Source organism: Carassius gibelio, chromosome A3, assembly GCF_023724105.1.
Source record: "Carassius gibelio isolate Cgi1373 ecotype wild population from Czech Republic chromosome A3, carGib1.2-hapl.c, whole genome shotgun sequence".
Lineage (NCBI taxonomy): Eukaryota > Metazoa > Chordata > Actinopteri > Cypriniformes > Cyprinidae > Carassius > Carassius gibelio.
This window is the reverse complement of record NC_068373.1, coordinates 25,389,862-25,405,148: the sequence shown is the minus strand read 5'-3', so window position 1 is coordinate 25,405,148 and position 15,287 is coordinate 25,389,862. Positions and strand designations below refer to the sequence as shown.

At 38.5% G+C, this 15,287-nt stretch overlaps 1 protein-coding gene across 1 annotated transcript in view; it reads left to right on the top strand.

Moving 5' to 3' along the window:
- tbcd (tubulin folding cofactor D) overlaps positions 1-13,753 on the top strand; it is a 28,367-nt gene extending 14,614 nt beyond the window's left edge. The window contains exons 16-39 of the mRNA XM_052552618.1: positions 502-531; positions 682-767; positions 1,657-1,737; positions 1,813-1,886; positions 1,975-2,092; positions 2,167-2,227; positions 2,330-2,352; positions 2,467-2,498; positions 3,741-3,803; positions 4,096-4,172; positions 4,254-4,335; positions 4,454-4,572; positions 4,655-4,746; positions 4,902-5,042; positions 6,452-6,535; positions 6,710-6,868; positions 7,741-7,879; positions 10,370-10,491; positions 10,583-10,660; positions 10,896-10,985; positions 12,114-12,201; positions 12,289-12,401; positions 12,492-12,576; positions 13,356-13,753. Of these exons, the coding sequence (XP_052408578.1) occupies positions 502-531; positions 682-767; positions 1,657-1,737; positions 1,813-1,886; positions 1,975-2,092; positions 2,167-2,227; positions 2,330-2,352; positions 2,467-2,498; positions 3,741-3,803; positions 4,096-4,172; positions 4,254-4,335; positions 4,454-4,572; positions 4,655-4,746; positions 4,902-5,042; positions 6,452-6,535; positions 6,710-6,868; positions 7,741-7,879; positions 10,370-10,491; positions 10,583-10,660; positions 10,896-10,985; positions 12,114-12,201; positions 12,289-12,401; positions 12,492-12,576; positions 13,356-13,370 (2,052 nt within the window). The 3' untranslated portion in view covers positions 13,371-13,753. The remainder of the gene's footprint in view (positions 1-501; positions 532-681; positions 768-1,656; positions 1,738-1,812; positions 1,887-1,974; positions 2,093-2,166; positions 2,228-2,329; positions 2,353-2,466; positions 2,499-3,740; positions 3,804-4,095; positions 4,173-4,253; positions 4,336-4,453; positions 4,573-4,654; positions 4,747-4,901; positions 5,043-6,451; positions 6,536-6,709; positions 6,869-7,740; positions 7,880-10,369; positions 10,492-10,582; positions 10,661-10,895; positions 10,986-12,113; positions 12,202-12,288; positions 12,402-12,491; positions 12,577-13,355) is intronic.
- The last annotated feature ends 1,534 nt before the right edge of the window (positions 13,754-15,287 follow it).

Genomic DNA, 15,287 nt, shown 5'->3' with positions numbered 1-15,287 from the left:
ATTAATTTAATAATTTAATGATTATATACATTTAATATGTTTTTATTAGTGCAAATAGCAGATTACTACTATTTATACTTGATGCAAGGAAATAATGCTTCTTTTACTTGGTGTAAATAGCCTCTATCGTGATTTGCTTTTAGTGCACATAGCCTCTACCTTTTTATTTGGTTAATTATTTTACTTTAATACACTTGGAAACTCTTGTTTTTCTACCTGGGTCTAAGCACTTGAAAACATTGCTTTTGCACTCTTTTTGACTTCAGATACACATTTCTTTGCTATGGAAAGGGTTATTAGAGTAAGGAAAATCTTTAGCATTTGGAAGTACTATCTTTCAAATTTGGTGGATGAAAACGTTTGCGCAATGCAGCCTCTGGATAGGAGAGAGTATTTTAACAGACAAAAATGACATTCTTCAGCTTTACTTTTAAGCATTGTAGCTGCATACATGAGAAATGACAGGAAAAGTAATTCTTGCTTCCTTTTCTCTGTCTCTAGGCTGCTTTCCAAGAGAATGTGGGCAGACAGGTACGACAAAAGGGAATATGCTTACATAAACACCATTCAGATCCATTACCAACACCTGCACTGATCTGTAGTGCAACAGGATGTGTTCTGTAAAGCCCGCTGAATGCGTGTATCTCTAATCTGATCCTCGGAGATATCCTGTCTCCACAGGGCACCTTCCCCCATGGCATAGACATTCTGACAGCGGCGGACTACTTCACGGTCGGTAACCTGAATAACTGCTACTTAACTATCAGGTAAGGAGTAAGAAGGTGACCGTGTGCGACTAAGAACTGATTTGGCCCATTTAATTGAACCCCATTGTTCTTCATAGTACACGCTGCAAACATTAGAGCAGCAGGCAGATCGGTCCTACACCCCATTCCTCAGAGCACTTCAGGTCAAAGCACAGTCACGCTATGTTTTGAATGCGTCGAGGAGTAAAGGAGCGGTTACGCTGTTGTGTCGTTCTTGTCATTTTCTTATGTCCCACCCTCCAGAAAAATGCCACCATTTGACTGTGGCACATAAATGTAGAGCAATGTGAAAAATGCTAGCCTTAGGGAGCGAAGAGCCATGCTCAAGGCTTCCTGCGCAGCCTGCTGTTAAAAGGCAAGAAAATGTTGCTTTAGCTTGTTAAAGGATTGGTCCACCCAACAATGAACATTTCTTGAAAATGACCCCCCCCCCCCCCCCCCCCTCAGGAGTTTGTTTCTGCTACAGAACAGATTTGGAGAAATTTAGCATTACATCACTTGTGAATGCACCAATGAAGGCAGCCAAACAGTTGATAAAAACCTTAAGTAATCAACGCGACTCCAGGCAATCAGTTAAGGTCTTGTGAAGCAAAAAGCTCTGTCTGTAAGCAACGAATTACAGTTTGTCTTTAGGACATTTTCGAGTGGCTGAGACTACCTCATTCAGGCGATCTTGGACTGATTGTATTTTTGGTGTAGATCTGAGCATGTCTGGAATGTTCATATATGCCTAAACTAACAAAACTAAGGGGAAAAAATGTGCCGGGCTAGAAGCAAACTCTCGAAGCCACTGACATGTGTCCTAAAGGACAGTAGCTAAATCAGCCTGTTGAATTCTAACAAAGATGGTGGAAAATGGTTGTGTGAGACTTTTTTTGTTTTTTTCCAGTGTCTACATAGCTGGTTTTGATGAATACACCAAACCCTTAATTGACCACTTGGTGGCTATGAAAGTCAATCACTGGGATGGGTAAGTGTGTGTACTGTTTCATGTGTATTCTTTGGGTTTGTAATTTTAGCTGAGGCTGTATTTGCTTTTTATCAGGGTGATCAGAGAGCTGGCCACGAAAGCCCTGCACAATCTAACTGTCCAGGCCCCTGAATACATGGCCAACACTGGTGAGAACGGCTCCATATGTCTGTTAATATATGCATATAAGCACATCTTAAAACTCATGTAGCATCTTGTCTGTATTTATGGTTTCAGTTTTACCTCAGCTGCTGCCCATGGCCACAGGGTTGGATTTACACAGGCGTCACGGCGCTATCCTGGCCTGCGCTGAGATCACTCATGCTCTCTATGAGCTTGCCACCCAGAATAATAGGTTACACCTGCTTTTCTATTGAAGTTTCGCCTAACCATCATTTCATTTTATTTAATGCGTTTGTTTCCTTGTAGTTTGGTGACTGACTTCCTGTCCTCTGACACCATTGAAGGCCTTAAGAACATTCATCAAAAGGTCAGCAGAATTAGTGTCTGTTTTTTTTTTTTTTTTTTGTGTGAAATATGAAACAAAAGCAGTTTATTGTAACCGATCCTTCCTTATGCGACTTCATTTCAGCTCTCTGACAAAAAGCAGTACAGGTAAGCACTTGCTTCGTGTCCTGGTTGTAATTGACATCATAGCTTTTAAGAGGCACTTATTTGTCTATAGGTTGTGACTGAGGTTTTTTCTTCTTCTTTTTTTTTATCCCTTAGGGGATTTGGTGGAGAGCTAATGAGACCAGCTGGTAAGAAAAAAAAAAAAACACGATCATTTACAGTTATTCTATAGAATTGATTTGCTTCTTGTGTTGAAATGATAAACTTCTATTTAAGGGTTGTGTGTTTGTGACATAAGGCAAGCCTCAATACTGTTAGAACTCATTCTATGGTAAGAGATTGGAACAAACATCAAAATGTAGCTTTCTGCTATAGACATGAATAAAACCCCAAATTGTGCGACTTGACGAAGAGACGCTTATACCGATTCTATGATAATTTTAGCCTACCAGACCATAAAAAGGGTGCAGAAAATCACTTATTCCACAGTGAAGGACCAAAGCCATATGCTGCAGCAACATGTTAAAACCACTCAGGGCTCAGTTTTTCGAAGATCCTCCTAAGAAGGCAGGTAGGCAGGTAGCTCTGCCACCCATTCGACATACAGAATCGTCCGAAAAACAGCTGACTGCATCTGACTAGAGCCAATGGTGCGGAACACAATGAAAAAACTAAAGCCATAAATCACCTGACACTTTTTTTTTTTTTTTTTTTTTTTTAAGAAGCCTTGTATGATTTTTATGGCGGTTCTTGGCAAAGATTATCTGATCGACTCAAACGCCTCGACACCTCAGCGGCCATCTTTTTGCTCTGCGTGCAGACTATTTTAATAAGCATGCACACTATTTTCGCCTCATCTGGCTGGATTTCAGTGCTTAAATTCACATTTGCACTCCGTCTTTCTTGCACTCTCGAGTAAATGCTTCCTGTAGTGTGGTTACAGAATTTTGAATTCAGCAAAGAGTCACAAAATGCATAATATCGCTTTAGAGTACTTAGTTATATACTGTGTGTGTGGCAGGCTTTTATTAGAGGCAGGCCTTTATTTATAATTCCATCTGTTTGAAAAGTAATTGTTTTAAAGAACCCATTTTAAATTAAAAGCGATAGCGTTACAGTGGACAGAGATCATAACACTAGCACAGAATCAGTTCAGAATCAATCATCAAAAGAATCAGTTCGGTTCAGATGCGCTCTGTGTCAGTCGGCTTCACGCTGAAAACCGATGCAACCGCTTCGTAATTCTTTAAGTTTTGTCTTTAGAACAATCTTAAGATAGGAAGATTCTTCTTGGTGGAGTAGTGGAGTAGTATTCATGACATTACAGGTGTCTCTGAATTATTCACGGTACAAAGCAACAAAACAGAGGCTCAGTTATTATCTTTTTACACCCTGATCTGGTTTTCCCTTGTCTTTTTTTTTTTTTTCAGTGTGTGGCCTCATTGAAAAGCTCTCTCTCTCCAAGATGCCTTTTAAAGATGATCCAGTTATCAGTGAGTCAACCAAATCTCTTTACATTTGCATGATTTAAGTGAGTTTTACTACAAATGTCTCACCAGAAAATATATATTTTTTTAAATTATCACATTAATTAAAAAAACATAAAAATAAAATCTGTTTGCTTGGTTTTTATATTGTGTTTGTTACTCTCATATTATTGCATCCCAGTTTATTTCATGAAGAGAGCATTAGATGCTGACATGGCAACAAAAATAAATGACTACTACTAGTAGCACAAATGTCTCATGGAGGAGTGAATGTTTGATGGATTTGTGATGCCTGCAGCTGGTTGGCAATGGCTGATAGACGACAGCTTGAAGAACCTTCACCTGTTCTCCGGCGGGGCCAGGAGGGCCATACAGGTACAGTCCATGCCTCAGCACCCAGAATGTTTTTTGTACCTTCAATAGTTGCTCTGAAAGTATTATGCATGTTTTCTGAAGGATGCCACACTCTCAGCACTGGCAGCGTTGTGTCAGCAGTATTATCAGGTTGAACCTGGGGTAGCCGATGTGGAAATGCAAGGTACAGGAAACTAACACACTTAAAACAAATGCTGAACCAGCACTCATGGGTGTGTTTTTGGGTGTACATGTACTTTTGGCCATTTAATGTTTGTTTACATCCATTTGTTGCCATACAGATCAGCTGGTTAGTCAATACCTGTCGGGCCTGATGAGTCCCGAGGTTCTGACACGCTGTGGCTGCGCTCTCGCCCTGGGCTCACTGCCTCCGTTTATGATCCGTGGCAAACTCCAGGAGGTTAGACCTCATAACCTCTCTTCTGCTCAAGTCTGTGTCTGAACTGTTAGGCTGAGTTTGCGTTCTCGTACTTGTCCCCTAGATCTTGCCTGGGCTCCAGGCAGCCTGTAAGTTTGTGCAGAAAGCGGAGAGTAAAACAGAAGCCAGGAGGGATGCGGCCACAGCCATTTCTCAGTGAGTAACAACTTTTATGTATCGTTTGCGCTTGAAGAACCAGTCTGCCAACGCCTGCTCCTTCCTGCAGGACCTGAAATTCATGTCTCCATTCACTGCTTTGTCCCATCTTGCACTGCATGTCCATGTGTCCTGTGCTCTCTTGTCCTTCTCAGGGTGTGTGTAGCTGTAGGAGTGTGTGCACAAGGCAGCCCAGACCGTGTCCTGTGTGAGGGCAACATAAGGCCTGTGTATGAAGCCTTGCTGGGCTGTATGAACGACTACAGTACGGACAGCAGAGGGGACGTCGGAGCCTGGTACGTTCACATCCCTTCTTAGACGTGCATACTTGAGTTGCACAATATGCAAAAGTGTCAAGTCACCTCTATTTATATAGTGCTTTATACAATACAGATTGCTTCAAAGCAGCTTTGCTGTGTTAAACAGGAAAATGGTGTGTCGATAATGCAAGAAGACTATAGAAAACTGTATTTATTTTTTCATTTAAAGTCGGTTTAGTCATGTCATAGTCTAGCTCAGTTCAGTTCTCTTCTAACAGTGTCTGTGCAGTCAAGTCAACAGTAATGTCAGAAATGAAGTGTCTCCAACTAAGCAAGACAAAGGTGAGAGTGGCAAGGAATCCAAACTCCATTGGTGACAGAAATGAAGAAAAAAACCTTTGGAGAAACCAAGCTCAATTGGGGGCCAGTTCTTCTCTAGATTCACTGTTGTTCTTTAAAATATTAATAATAAATAATAATTTATTATTATTTTAATAATAATATAATATTGTTTTAACAGTACAAAAACACATTTTTGTTTCATTAAATATTCCCTAAATAATTTTTTACTCTGTGTAAAGTAATAATAAAAATAATAATAACTTATGTGTATTATGTGTATAACTTATTTTTATTTTTTTTACAATACAATAGTATTACTATAGTAATACATTTCTTTGTTGAATTTTTATTATGAAATAAACATTTTGATGATAATAATAATTATTATTGATTAAATACCATTTTACAATACAATAGTCTTACTATGTATTTTTTGTACTTTTTAAAAATGTAATATGAAAAATATTTTTGTCATGTTATTTTTTTTAAAGAAGTGATACTACTACTATTTTATTTTTTCAGTACTGTAGTATACACATTTTTAATTGGTTTGTTTAATTGTATGACTTAATAAAATACAAGTATTGTATTATTGATGTTAGAATTATTATTGTATAGTAATAACTGAATGGGTTCCATAAAAACAGCTCTTGGTTCTTGGGTGAGCTTTTCTCTGTGTCCTCATTATGTAATGATAAGTTGAATCAGTTTAAAGTAACCATTTAATGTGATTATTGATAAAATAATCCAATAATATTTAGGCAATAAATACAGAAAATAGGTAAAGATAGTTGAATTAATGTTTTATTTAATAATTTGATATCTAATTATTTTTAAACTATTTTAAAATGATTTTAAATGTTACTCAGTTTGCAAATAACTTTTCTTTTAAATGTATTCCTAAACATAAGAGTTGTTTGCCACTGCCCTCCGGCCTGTCACTAGCTGCCCCACGAGTGACACATTCCTCGCATTCCCCACAGGTGTCTCCAGGCACAACAAACCTTCAGCATGATGCTGGAAATAATGCCTTCATGACTATCAAAACCTCATCAAGTATTTGAAGCGTCTTCTGTGTGGTTGTGGTTCTCGTTCTGTTTCAGGGTGAGGGCGGCAGCAATGAGCAGCCTTATGGACGTGACCCTGCTGGTGGTGGCGTCTGCTCCAGAGCTCCTCTCCCCTGACCTGTGAGACTCCGTCAATCTCACTTAAATTGAGACTTTACCCAGAAATGAAAATGATGTCCTCATTTACTCACCATAAGTTGTCTTAAACCTATACTAGTTCTTTTTCTGTTGAACACTAAAGAAGATATTTTGAAGAAGATATGCGCCATTTAAGACTGCTCTCATCTTCTGTAGTGTTCAGCGTATGATGTGTTGCCTGGCCCAGCAGGCTGCAGAGAAGATCGACCGCTACCGAGCCCACGCCGGCACCGTTTTCCTGCGTCTGCTGCACAGCACAGACCCCGCAGTACCACACATCCCCCACCGGGAGGAGCTACTGAGCATCTTCCCTCCGTGAGTGCCACAGGGGTGTAATCATACTCAGGAGTGTGTTAATACAGTCTACTTTTACTAACACCTCTACTGCTCACTTCAAATCACTGTATTTAGGATTTGTAAAATGTGTGCGGCTGTGTATGTGCGGCTTTTTCTGAGCCAGAGAATCAGTGCTTGTTATAGTTTAATGTATAGAATCATTATTTTTAATAATTACAAATTTCAATTCTGTAATATATTTCCTATAAAATATAACAGTAAAGATTGTCCACCATTGCCCTCCGGAGTGCCCCTAGCATTGAAAACTTGCTGGTGAAAACTTTTTGAATTTGAAAATCGGGGGAATTCTTTTTTTTCTTTTCTTTTTTTGTCTTCTGCTAAATATATAAGTATCTTATGTAGCGTCTGAAGAGGCAGTACTACATGAAAGAAGAAAAAAAAAAAGATATTTAGGCAAAAGAAGAAAAATGTACACATCTTAATGCACTTTTTTTTCTTTGGAGCATCAGTGAGTGTTTGAACCTTCCATAATAGTTGCATATGAGTCCCTCAGTTGTCCTCAGTGTGAAAAGATGGATCTCAAAATCGTACAGTCATTGATGAAAAGGTTTAAAATGTGCAAAAGATACTGGAAATGCAAAGAATTTGTAGGATTTTTCTGAAGAACAGCGGGCATTTTTACTGTTCAGGACAAACATGGGACTCGAGAACAAATATCACAAAAAAACTGTACCAGTGGCTTACATTATTTCATTCAATTTGCGAGGTGCACTTTTGCATTGAAGTTTCTGAAAAAGAACATATTTTTATTTTCACTGATTACAGCTTGAGCTGTAGTTATGCTTATCTCTGACCTCTGGTGTTTTTTTTGTTTTTTGCATGGGCCGTAGAGAGACAGGAATCTCCCTGAACTGGAACGCGGCATCACAAGCCTTCCCTCACATCACGCAGCTGCTGCGGCTGCATCAGTACCAGTACCACACGCTCCTGGGCCTCACTGTGTCCGTGGGCGGCCTCACTGAATCTACAGTAGGTTATATCACTTCAGCACTACCATTAAAGCACAGTTCACCCTCAGTCGCCACGGTTTTCCCTTCAGAGGCTTAAAGTGTATCTTGCAATAAAGATAAATTTAACCTTTTATAAAGGTCAAAACAGGCCGTCTAAAAAAAATGTACACTTTAGAATACCACTTTAATTTGAAATAGACCCCGGTTGAAAATCTTGATTAAAAGTAAACATGTAATATAACCAGACCACAGTGATCAGAGTAAGCATACGAGGCAAACAGTGAGGTCCCAGAAATGGATCAGTTAGAATATATTGCATGGTGAGAAAAAAAACCCAACAGTGACCTACAGAGGGAGCCTTCGACACTGTTCTCCGGAGAGTCTGTCTATGGTGACCGCGGTCAGGAGTGTGAATAGTTTCAGGGAAAATGAGACCATCAGACCATGTAGCTTTACTTTGCATTGCTTCATTTCAGATTTGCAAGCATTGCAACACAAAAGCGGTGCGTTAGTTTGGGTTTTCAAAAATAAGCTGGTGTTGAAACGCTTGGGTGTTTTAAGAAAATTCCTGACATGTGTTTGAATAAACTGACATTTTGCCACAAATGCAAATCTGTGCCCATCCTGGCCTCAAAGTGCACAGGGTGTAAATGGCTTCGAGGCAAAACCACAACGCCTCCAGCAGGCCAGGATTCATTTCAAACAAATTTAGCTGGAACAAAGCAGGCGGGATTGGCACCGTGTCGCTTCACGTTTGCGCTCAAGCTTTAAGTGGTGACTGACATTTAAAATGGCTGTTTTCAATTTGAATGTATTTTAAAATAGAATCTGTGCCTTGATGCGAAGCAGAATTCATATGATGCTAAAAAGAGTCATTACTCCAGTCTTCAGTGTCACATGATCCTTCAGAAATCATTCTAATATACTGCTCAAGAAACATTTCTCAGTATTATCAGTGTTGAAAACGGCTGTGCCGCTTAATATTTTTGCATAAAACATAAACAACAACAACAAAAAAGAACAAACAAACTTTCAAATGGTAGTGTATGGTTTTATTATTGCTCATTTTAGGATTGGAGATTTGGTTAAAAAAGTGGTTATTGAATAAATATCAGCTGATTTGTCCTTTTTATAAAATGACAGGGTTAGTTCATGTTGTAAAGTCTTATTTGTATGTATGAAGTGTGGTTTTAGGCTCAGTACCTCTGCTCCAGTGGCTGTTGGGACATCTTTGAGCATGATATTAAGTCCTTTTGTTATTTATAGCCACCAGTGTTTGTTGATGAAGAAAAAACAATGTAAATGCCTTTAACAGGAGCTTTGAGTGCAGTAAATGTCAACTCCTCTGCCAACTGGACCTATAAATGAACACCCTGAACGGGCAGAACCTTCAGCCTGGAGCTGAGTGATGTCTCTGAGCCAGAACTGCTGGATAAATGAGCGGTTCTCACAGACTCAGTGCTGAATGATGGATCCTCTGGACCACTCAGCAGATTTTGGCCTGATACCACACATAATCTGACCCCTCCCACACATGAACACACTGCTGCATGGGAAAAGTTTACATTGAATGTGAGCTACCTAAAACACATTTAATAATGATTATTGTATCACTTATAATTCAAAATGATATTGATCAAAGCATATGCAAGGTAAAACTTAATATATACATACAAATTCCATGTTTGAAACATCTGCAGCATCAAATAAACGACACATATGAAATCATATGATTAGTCCTGCAAACAAATACATTCGATAAGACCTACAGATGAGTTTAACAGCCTGAAAGGCAAAAAATATTTAAATATTTCACACTATCTTGAAGAAAAAATATTTGCAAGATAAGTTGTGAGGTACATTTTATATACATTTATCATTTTCATACACAGTCACACACAAGCACTATTGGCAGTGACATGACTTTTGCCTCAATTAACTCCTTATTTGCTGCTTATTAATAGTTTATAAGGTAGTTGTTAAGTTTAGGGTATTGGGTAGGATTATGGATGTCATGCATTATATGTACTTTAAGCACTAATAAACAGCCAATATGTTAATAATAGACATGCTAATAAGCAACTAGTTATTAGTGTGAATTGGACCCTATACTAAAGTGTTACCTTAATTTATATTAAAAAATGCATTTATTTTGTTAATGGAATCTTTTAAGAAATAAAAAAAAAGGTCACTTCACAATTCACTAACTGTAAACTATGACTTTTGTCTCAAAATCCTAATTTGCTGCCTATAAATAGTAAGGTAGATGTTAAGTTTAGGTATTGGGTAGGATTAATGGATCTAAAATATGGTCATGTGGAATAAGGCATTTAAAGTACTAATAAACAGCCAATATGCTAGTAATATGCATGCTAATAAGCAACACGTTATTAGTGAGAGTTGGTGCCTAAACTAAAGTGTTACCACACAAATAATAATAAGTAATCTAATTTGAACCATTACTGTGGCAGTCTGTCACTAGTGAAAATCTGCTTGTGTGTGTCTGCAGGTGCGTTATTCCTCTCAGTCTTTATTCGAGTACCTGAAGGGCATTCAGCAGGATGCCACAGTGCTTCAGCAGTTTGGAGACACACTGTTATGCATCTTCAGGGATAACCTGCGCAATGACCGGTACAACATCAATGCAGAACACAACATAGCCCCAAAACAGCTGAATGTGTCATATTTTGTATTTATATTGTGTGTTTTGATTCGCCTACAGAGTCTCTGTACCTTTGCTGAAGATGGTGGACCAAATCCTTGCTAACGGCTGCTTTGAGCTCTTCGCCAGCGAGGAGAGGTGAGCGTGGGAAAGCCCAGTGTACATTACTGCCTCCCTTGGCTCAGATACACAAACCGTCCCGAGCTCGGCAGGAGAGATGATATCATGACAGAAATCCACAGAAAGGACTCACACAGGGAACCTTTGAGAGAACTTAAGATGAGCCCGGCCAAGTCATGTGTTGAAACGGGGCGACCGTGGGTGGATGTGTGCGGTGGTTTGTTTTATTCTGGTGTAATTTCTCTGTTTTCAGCCATCCGTTCTGCGTCGAGCTGCTGGCGCTCTGTAAAGAGGAAATCAAGAAATCCAAAGATGTCCAGAAGTTGTTGTCGTGTGTAGCTGTGTAAGTTCCATTTCCTGCACACTGCAGATGTATGGGTCTGTAACAAGTTGGGTGTGCATCTTAGAAATAAGAGCGCATCAGATGTAAAAATATGACATGAATCTTAGCATGTAATAAAATATGATATGTGTGTTGTTACTTCTGTAAAGCCAAGACTAAGGCAATACACTACAGCCAAAAACATTTTACTATTTTGGGCTACTTTGGGCTATTTGGTCCTTCTTTAACATGATTCAGATTAGTGTAAAGTAGACATCAAAATACTTTTAAGTGAATTTTATTTATTTTTGTCTGTCAATTTCAAATATCAGGCATAGCTTTAAAGAATGAGTTATTTCTCCTGAAACGGAGGCAGAAATCTCCCCTTCAGTAGCACTTGTGTACAACAGACCTTAAAGTTGTATTCCTATCTGTATTCAGAAGGTTATTTCAGAGGGATTTGTGTGTATCAGTTGCCTGATTTCATATATTTTATTCCAAAAACAACCTGTTTTACTGATTCATGCAGTAGTAAAAAATATCCAAAAACTAAAAAAAAAAAAAAAAAAAAAGAAATTAACGAAGGAATTTTGAACCTGGTTTTATTCGGTGTTCAGATATATTTTCTGGAAATGTTTGCAAATTAGTGAGCTTCAAGTACGGTTATTTCTACAAGTTACTCCACTCCAATTAGTTATTTCTATAAAAAAAAAAAATTCACCTGGGTTGTCTTGCCTTAAATTATTAATTGTATTATTAATTATTAGTATTCCCTCAAGCAGTGCTTTCAGAATCTTTCCTTTTTTTATTTTATTTTTTTAAGTACAAACATTGGCTTTCAATATTATGTGAAACTTAAAAAAAAAAAAAAAGAAGAAAAATTATCAGTTCCTTACCACCACATACATTTCTAAAAAAAATAATAATAAAATAAACAAATCATGATTAATTTTCAAATTTCTTCATCAATGTTTAATAAATCTCTTTGTCTGCTATCCCCGTTTAACCTTAATCTTTGTTTTCAGACATTTTTGAAAACAAATTTACAAAGACATAATTTTAAATGTGTCTTCTGCTTTTAGTGTGTTCTCTCTTGTGATTGGGCGTCATGTCTGAGCTCCCTCTCTCTGATTGGCTCTCTGACCGTAGGTTCTGTGGAATGGTGCAGTTCAAGGGGGATGTGAGGGAGAAGGTCTTAGTGCAGCTGTTGATGTTGCTCTGTCACCCCTTCCCTGTGGTGAGTCCATTAGCAGGCCACTTTAGTCCAGACTTATGTTGTGTCCCAGATTTAATTCTGACTCCGTTGTCTCTCTTGGGTCTGAAGATCAGGAAGACGACTGCCAGCCAGGTATACGAGATGCTCTTGACCTATGACGATGTCATTGACGACGATCAGGTGCTGGCTGATGTCATGGCCTCGCTTAGTGACACTAATTGGTGAGTGTTGACATGGGGCTTATTGGAGGATTACGATGAGGATTCAGAACAGCTACCGTTTTAATGGTTATTTCTTGTTTCCTGTATCAGGGAAAGTGACATGGCCACAGTGCGGACCCACAGGAATCAGCTCTGTGATTGGCTGGGAGTGCCCAGGCCAGTTCTGGTAACCAAGGTAACACATTCAGATGACTAAAGGTTTTATGGGAGAACATTTTGTAATGTGGTGGCTGTTGATTCATACTGTATCTGACATCCAGATGCTGCTTCCAGCGTTACTCATCCACTGGTGGGTGAACAAGGGGGTTTTTGAGCATTAGTGGGTGTTCAGTTCTCCTAAACGGGCACGGAAACCGTTAGGTTTTGGTTACGGGAAAATGTGTTAATAATCTGTGATTTAATATGACTTTCTCAGAAGATATGAAGACTGGCTGTCTGAAGATCTGTTTGTTCACATGCTTGAATGCACAGTGCAGTCCATTGCAACTGGGAAATAGATGAGCTGTCATAATGATAATAGTGGTCCACGGTGAAAAATAATATAATAATACATATGTACAAATAAGTAAAGTACTGTATTCAAAGGTTTAGGATCAGTAAGATGTATTTATTTTAAGAAATGAATTCTTTTATTCAGCAAGGATACGTTAAATTGATAAGAATCCTGGAGGAAAAAAATAAGAAAAATCGCTGTTTCCACTAAATATTAAGCAGCACAACTGGTTTCAACAATGATAATACTAAGAAATGGTTCTTGAGCAGCAAATCAGCATATTAAAATGGTTTCTGAAGGAACCTTATCAACATCTATTAGAAAACGAATATACTCAGAATATAATATCTCCACATCAATCACCTAAACCTAAAAAACAACAACATATATAATATGTTTAATGTCATTTAAAAGTGATGCCTTTTTGCATTTATCTTCTCTTTTTTTTTTTTTTTTTTCAGACTTCACCCAAATAAACCCATTCCTACCTGACGGCCGCTTTGCACTGCATTCTGTGCGGACGTCAGAGACCGTGTCCATATATCCTGTGCTGTCAGATCCTGTTGTCCATCTAACAGTATCAGACCTGTCATTCAATTCTTAAGTAAAGTGTCTTGAAACGCAGTTAAGCTTAGTTTACAGCACTGTAGATGCAGTTGTGTAGTGATGCGCTCTGTTTTAGTGCACTTGTGCAAACTATTGATGTCATGATTATAAAAGATTGTTCGTGTACAGATCATAGCATGTCTTTCGGAGTCATGATGTACTCACCGTCGGTCAGTGAGTTGAACTGGAAAATGTATCAGTCTTTTGAGGCTGTGCTTTTCAATAAACATGTTGAGACTGGTCCCCAATCTTATTCCAATCTACTGACTCGGGTCATTATACTTTGAAGGTGGATTTTTGATACCTTAAAAAGCGTTCTGATTCTTTAACTGTATTTTTGTTCTATTTAGAACTTAATAGTGAGAGAGCTGCATCAGGATTATTTGAAAGACTTTTGCTCCAAAGAAAAAAATCGAGGGAGGGGAAAGACATTAGGGTGAGCAGATAATGACACATTTTTATAGGCAGATTATTTTCTTCTCTCACACCCTTGAACAATTAGTTCCCCCCCACTTCCATCACAGCCAACACAACAGCTTTCCAGGCGTGCAACTTAGCAATGAAACTCAATCTAATCCACCTCATTATACTCCAGGGAAAGCTGTAACATTTATAGGAGAGGAAGCCCTGGCAGTGGACAGATGCAGCTTGGCAAGGTCATTCTGGCGACGTGTAGCCGAGTGGTTGATGTCTGACTGTGGGCCGGACGAGGAAGCCTGGCGCTCTCTCACACTCAGCCCAACCCACCTCGCCTCTCACTTCGGGCACAGGCTTTACTGGAGCTTAGAGAAGAACCCACATGGTCTCAAAATACACAACGGCACTCCTGGCTAAAACAAAGGTCTGATTGTTGAGTTGAAGCATTTGGTGGATGGGGTCTCATTCTTTTAGAGAGGCACAGTAGATGAAGTAGTTCAGTTTAGATTACTGTGCTCACATTCCCCCTGAACGTTCAGTAGTGTTTGTCTTTTCTTGTATTAAAAGTAATACGATTTTGGCATCATTTAGTTACCTGCACCGTCGTTCTGTATTATTTTCTTACATCAAAAAACCCAAAGTGATGGTGATTTATACTGAAAAAGTCTCTTGTGCTTTCCTGTATGATAGCTTGCTCTGATGGGCAGACCAAACTTATTCACTGATTTCCCTCAAATCAAATTCACAATTGAGTTCTCGCCTTTAAGATGTTTCACGTCATGTATGAAGGCAAATACAATCGAGGTTATATGCAACCCACATCTGTATTCTGTAAAAAAAGGTCATATCACTTCCAGTTCAGATCTTATCTACATGCAGCATTGAATAAGCAGCTGTTTTACTCCAGATGCTTTCAAAGGAGATCGCAAAGATGAGCATAACTGATGTCCGGGGCATATACAGATTGTTATTTCTTCTCACTAACATTCGCATATTATTAAAAAAAGTAAAACGCCAACTGAAACAAGTAGCTAGGTTAGCTGGTACTTTAAAAGATTTCCTTTTGGAAGACATTTTTGAATGTTATTATTGTTTGTCTTACTACAGATTGTTCATCATCAATATGCTTTGAGTTTTTTATAAGCTGAAAGAGTGTGTGTGTGTGTTCTTTTTTTGTGACATATCAGGACACAACTCTCTATAATGACATGGGCATGACACAGGAATTACAAGGAGAGAGTGACTTATGAGGACATAACCCATGTCCCCATTTTTCAAAACGCTTATCATACAGAATGAGTTTTTTTTTTTTTTTTTTTTGAGAAAGTAAAAATGCACAAAGTTTCCTGTGAGGGTTAGGGTTAGGTGTA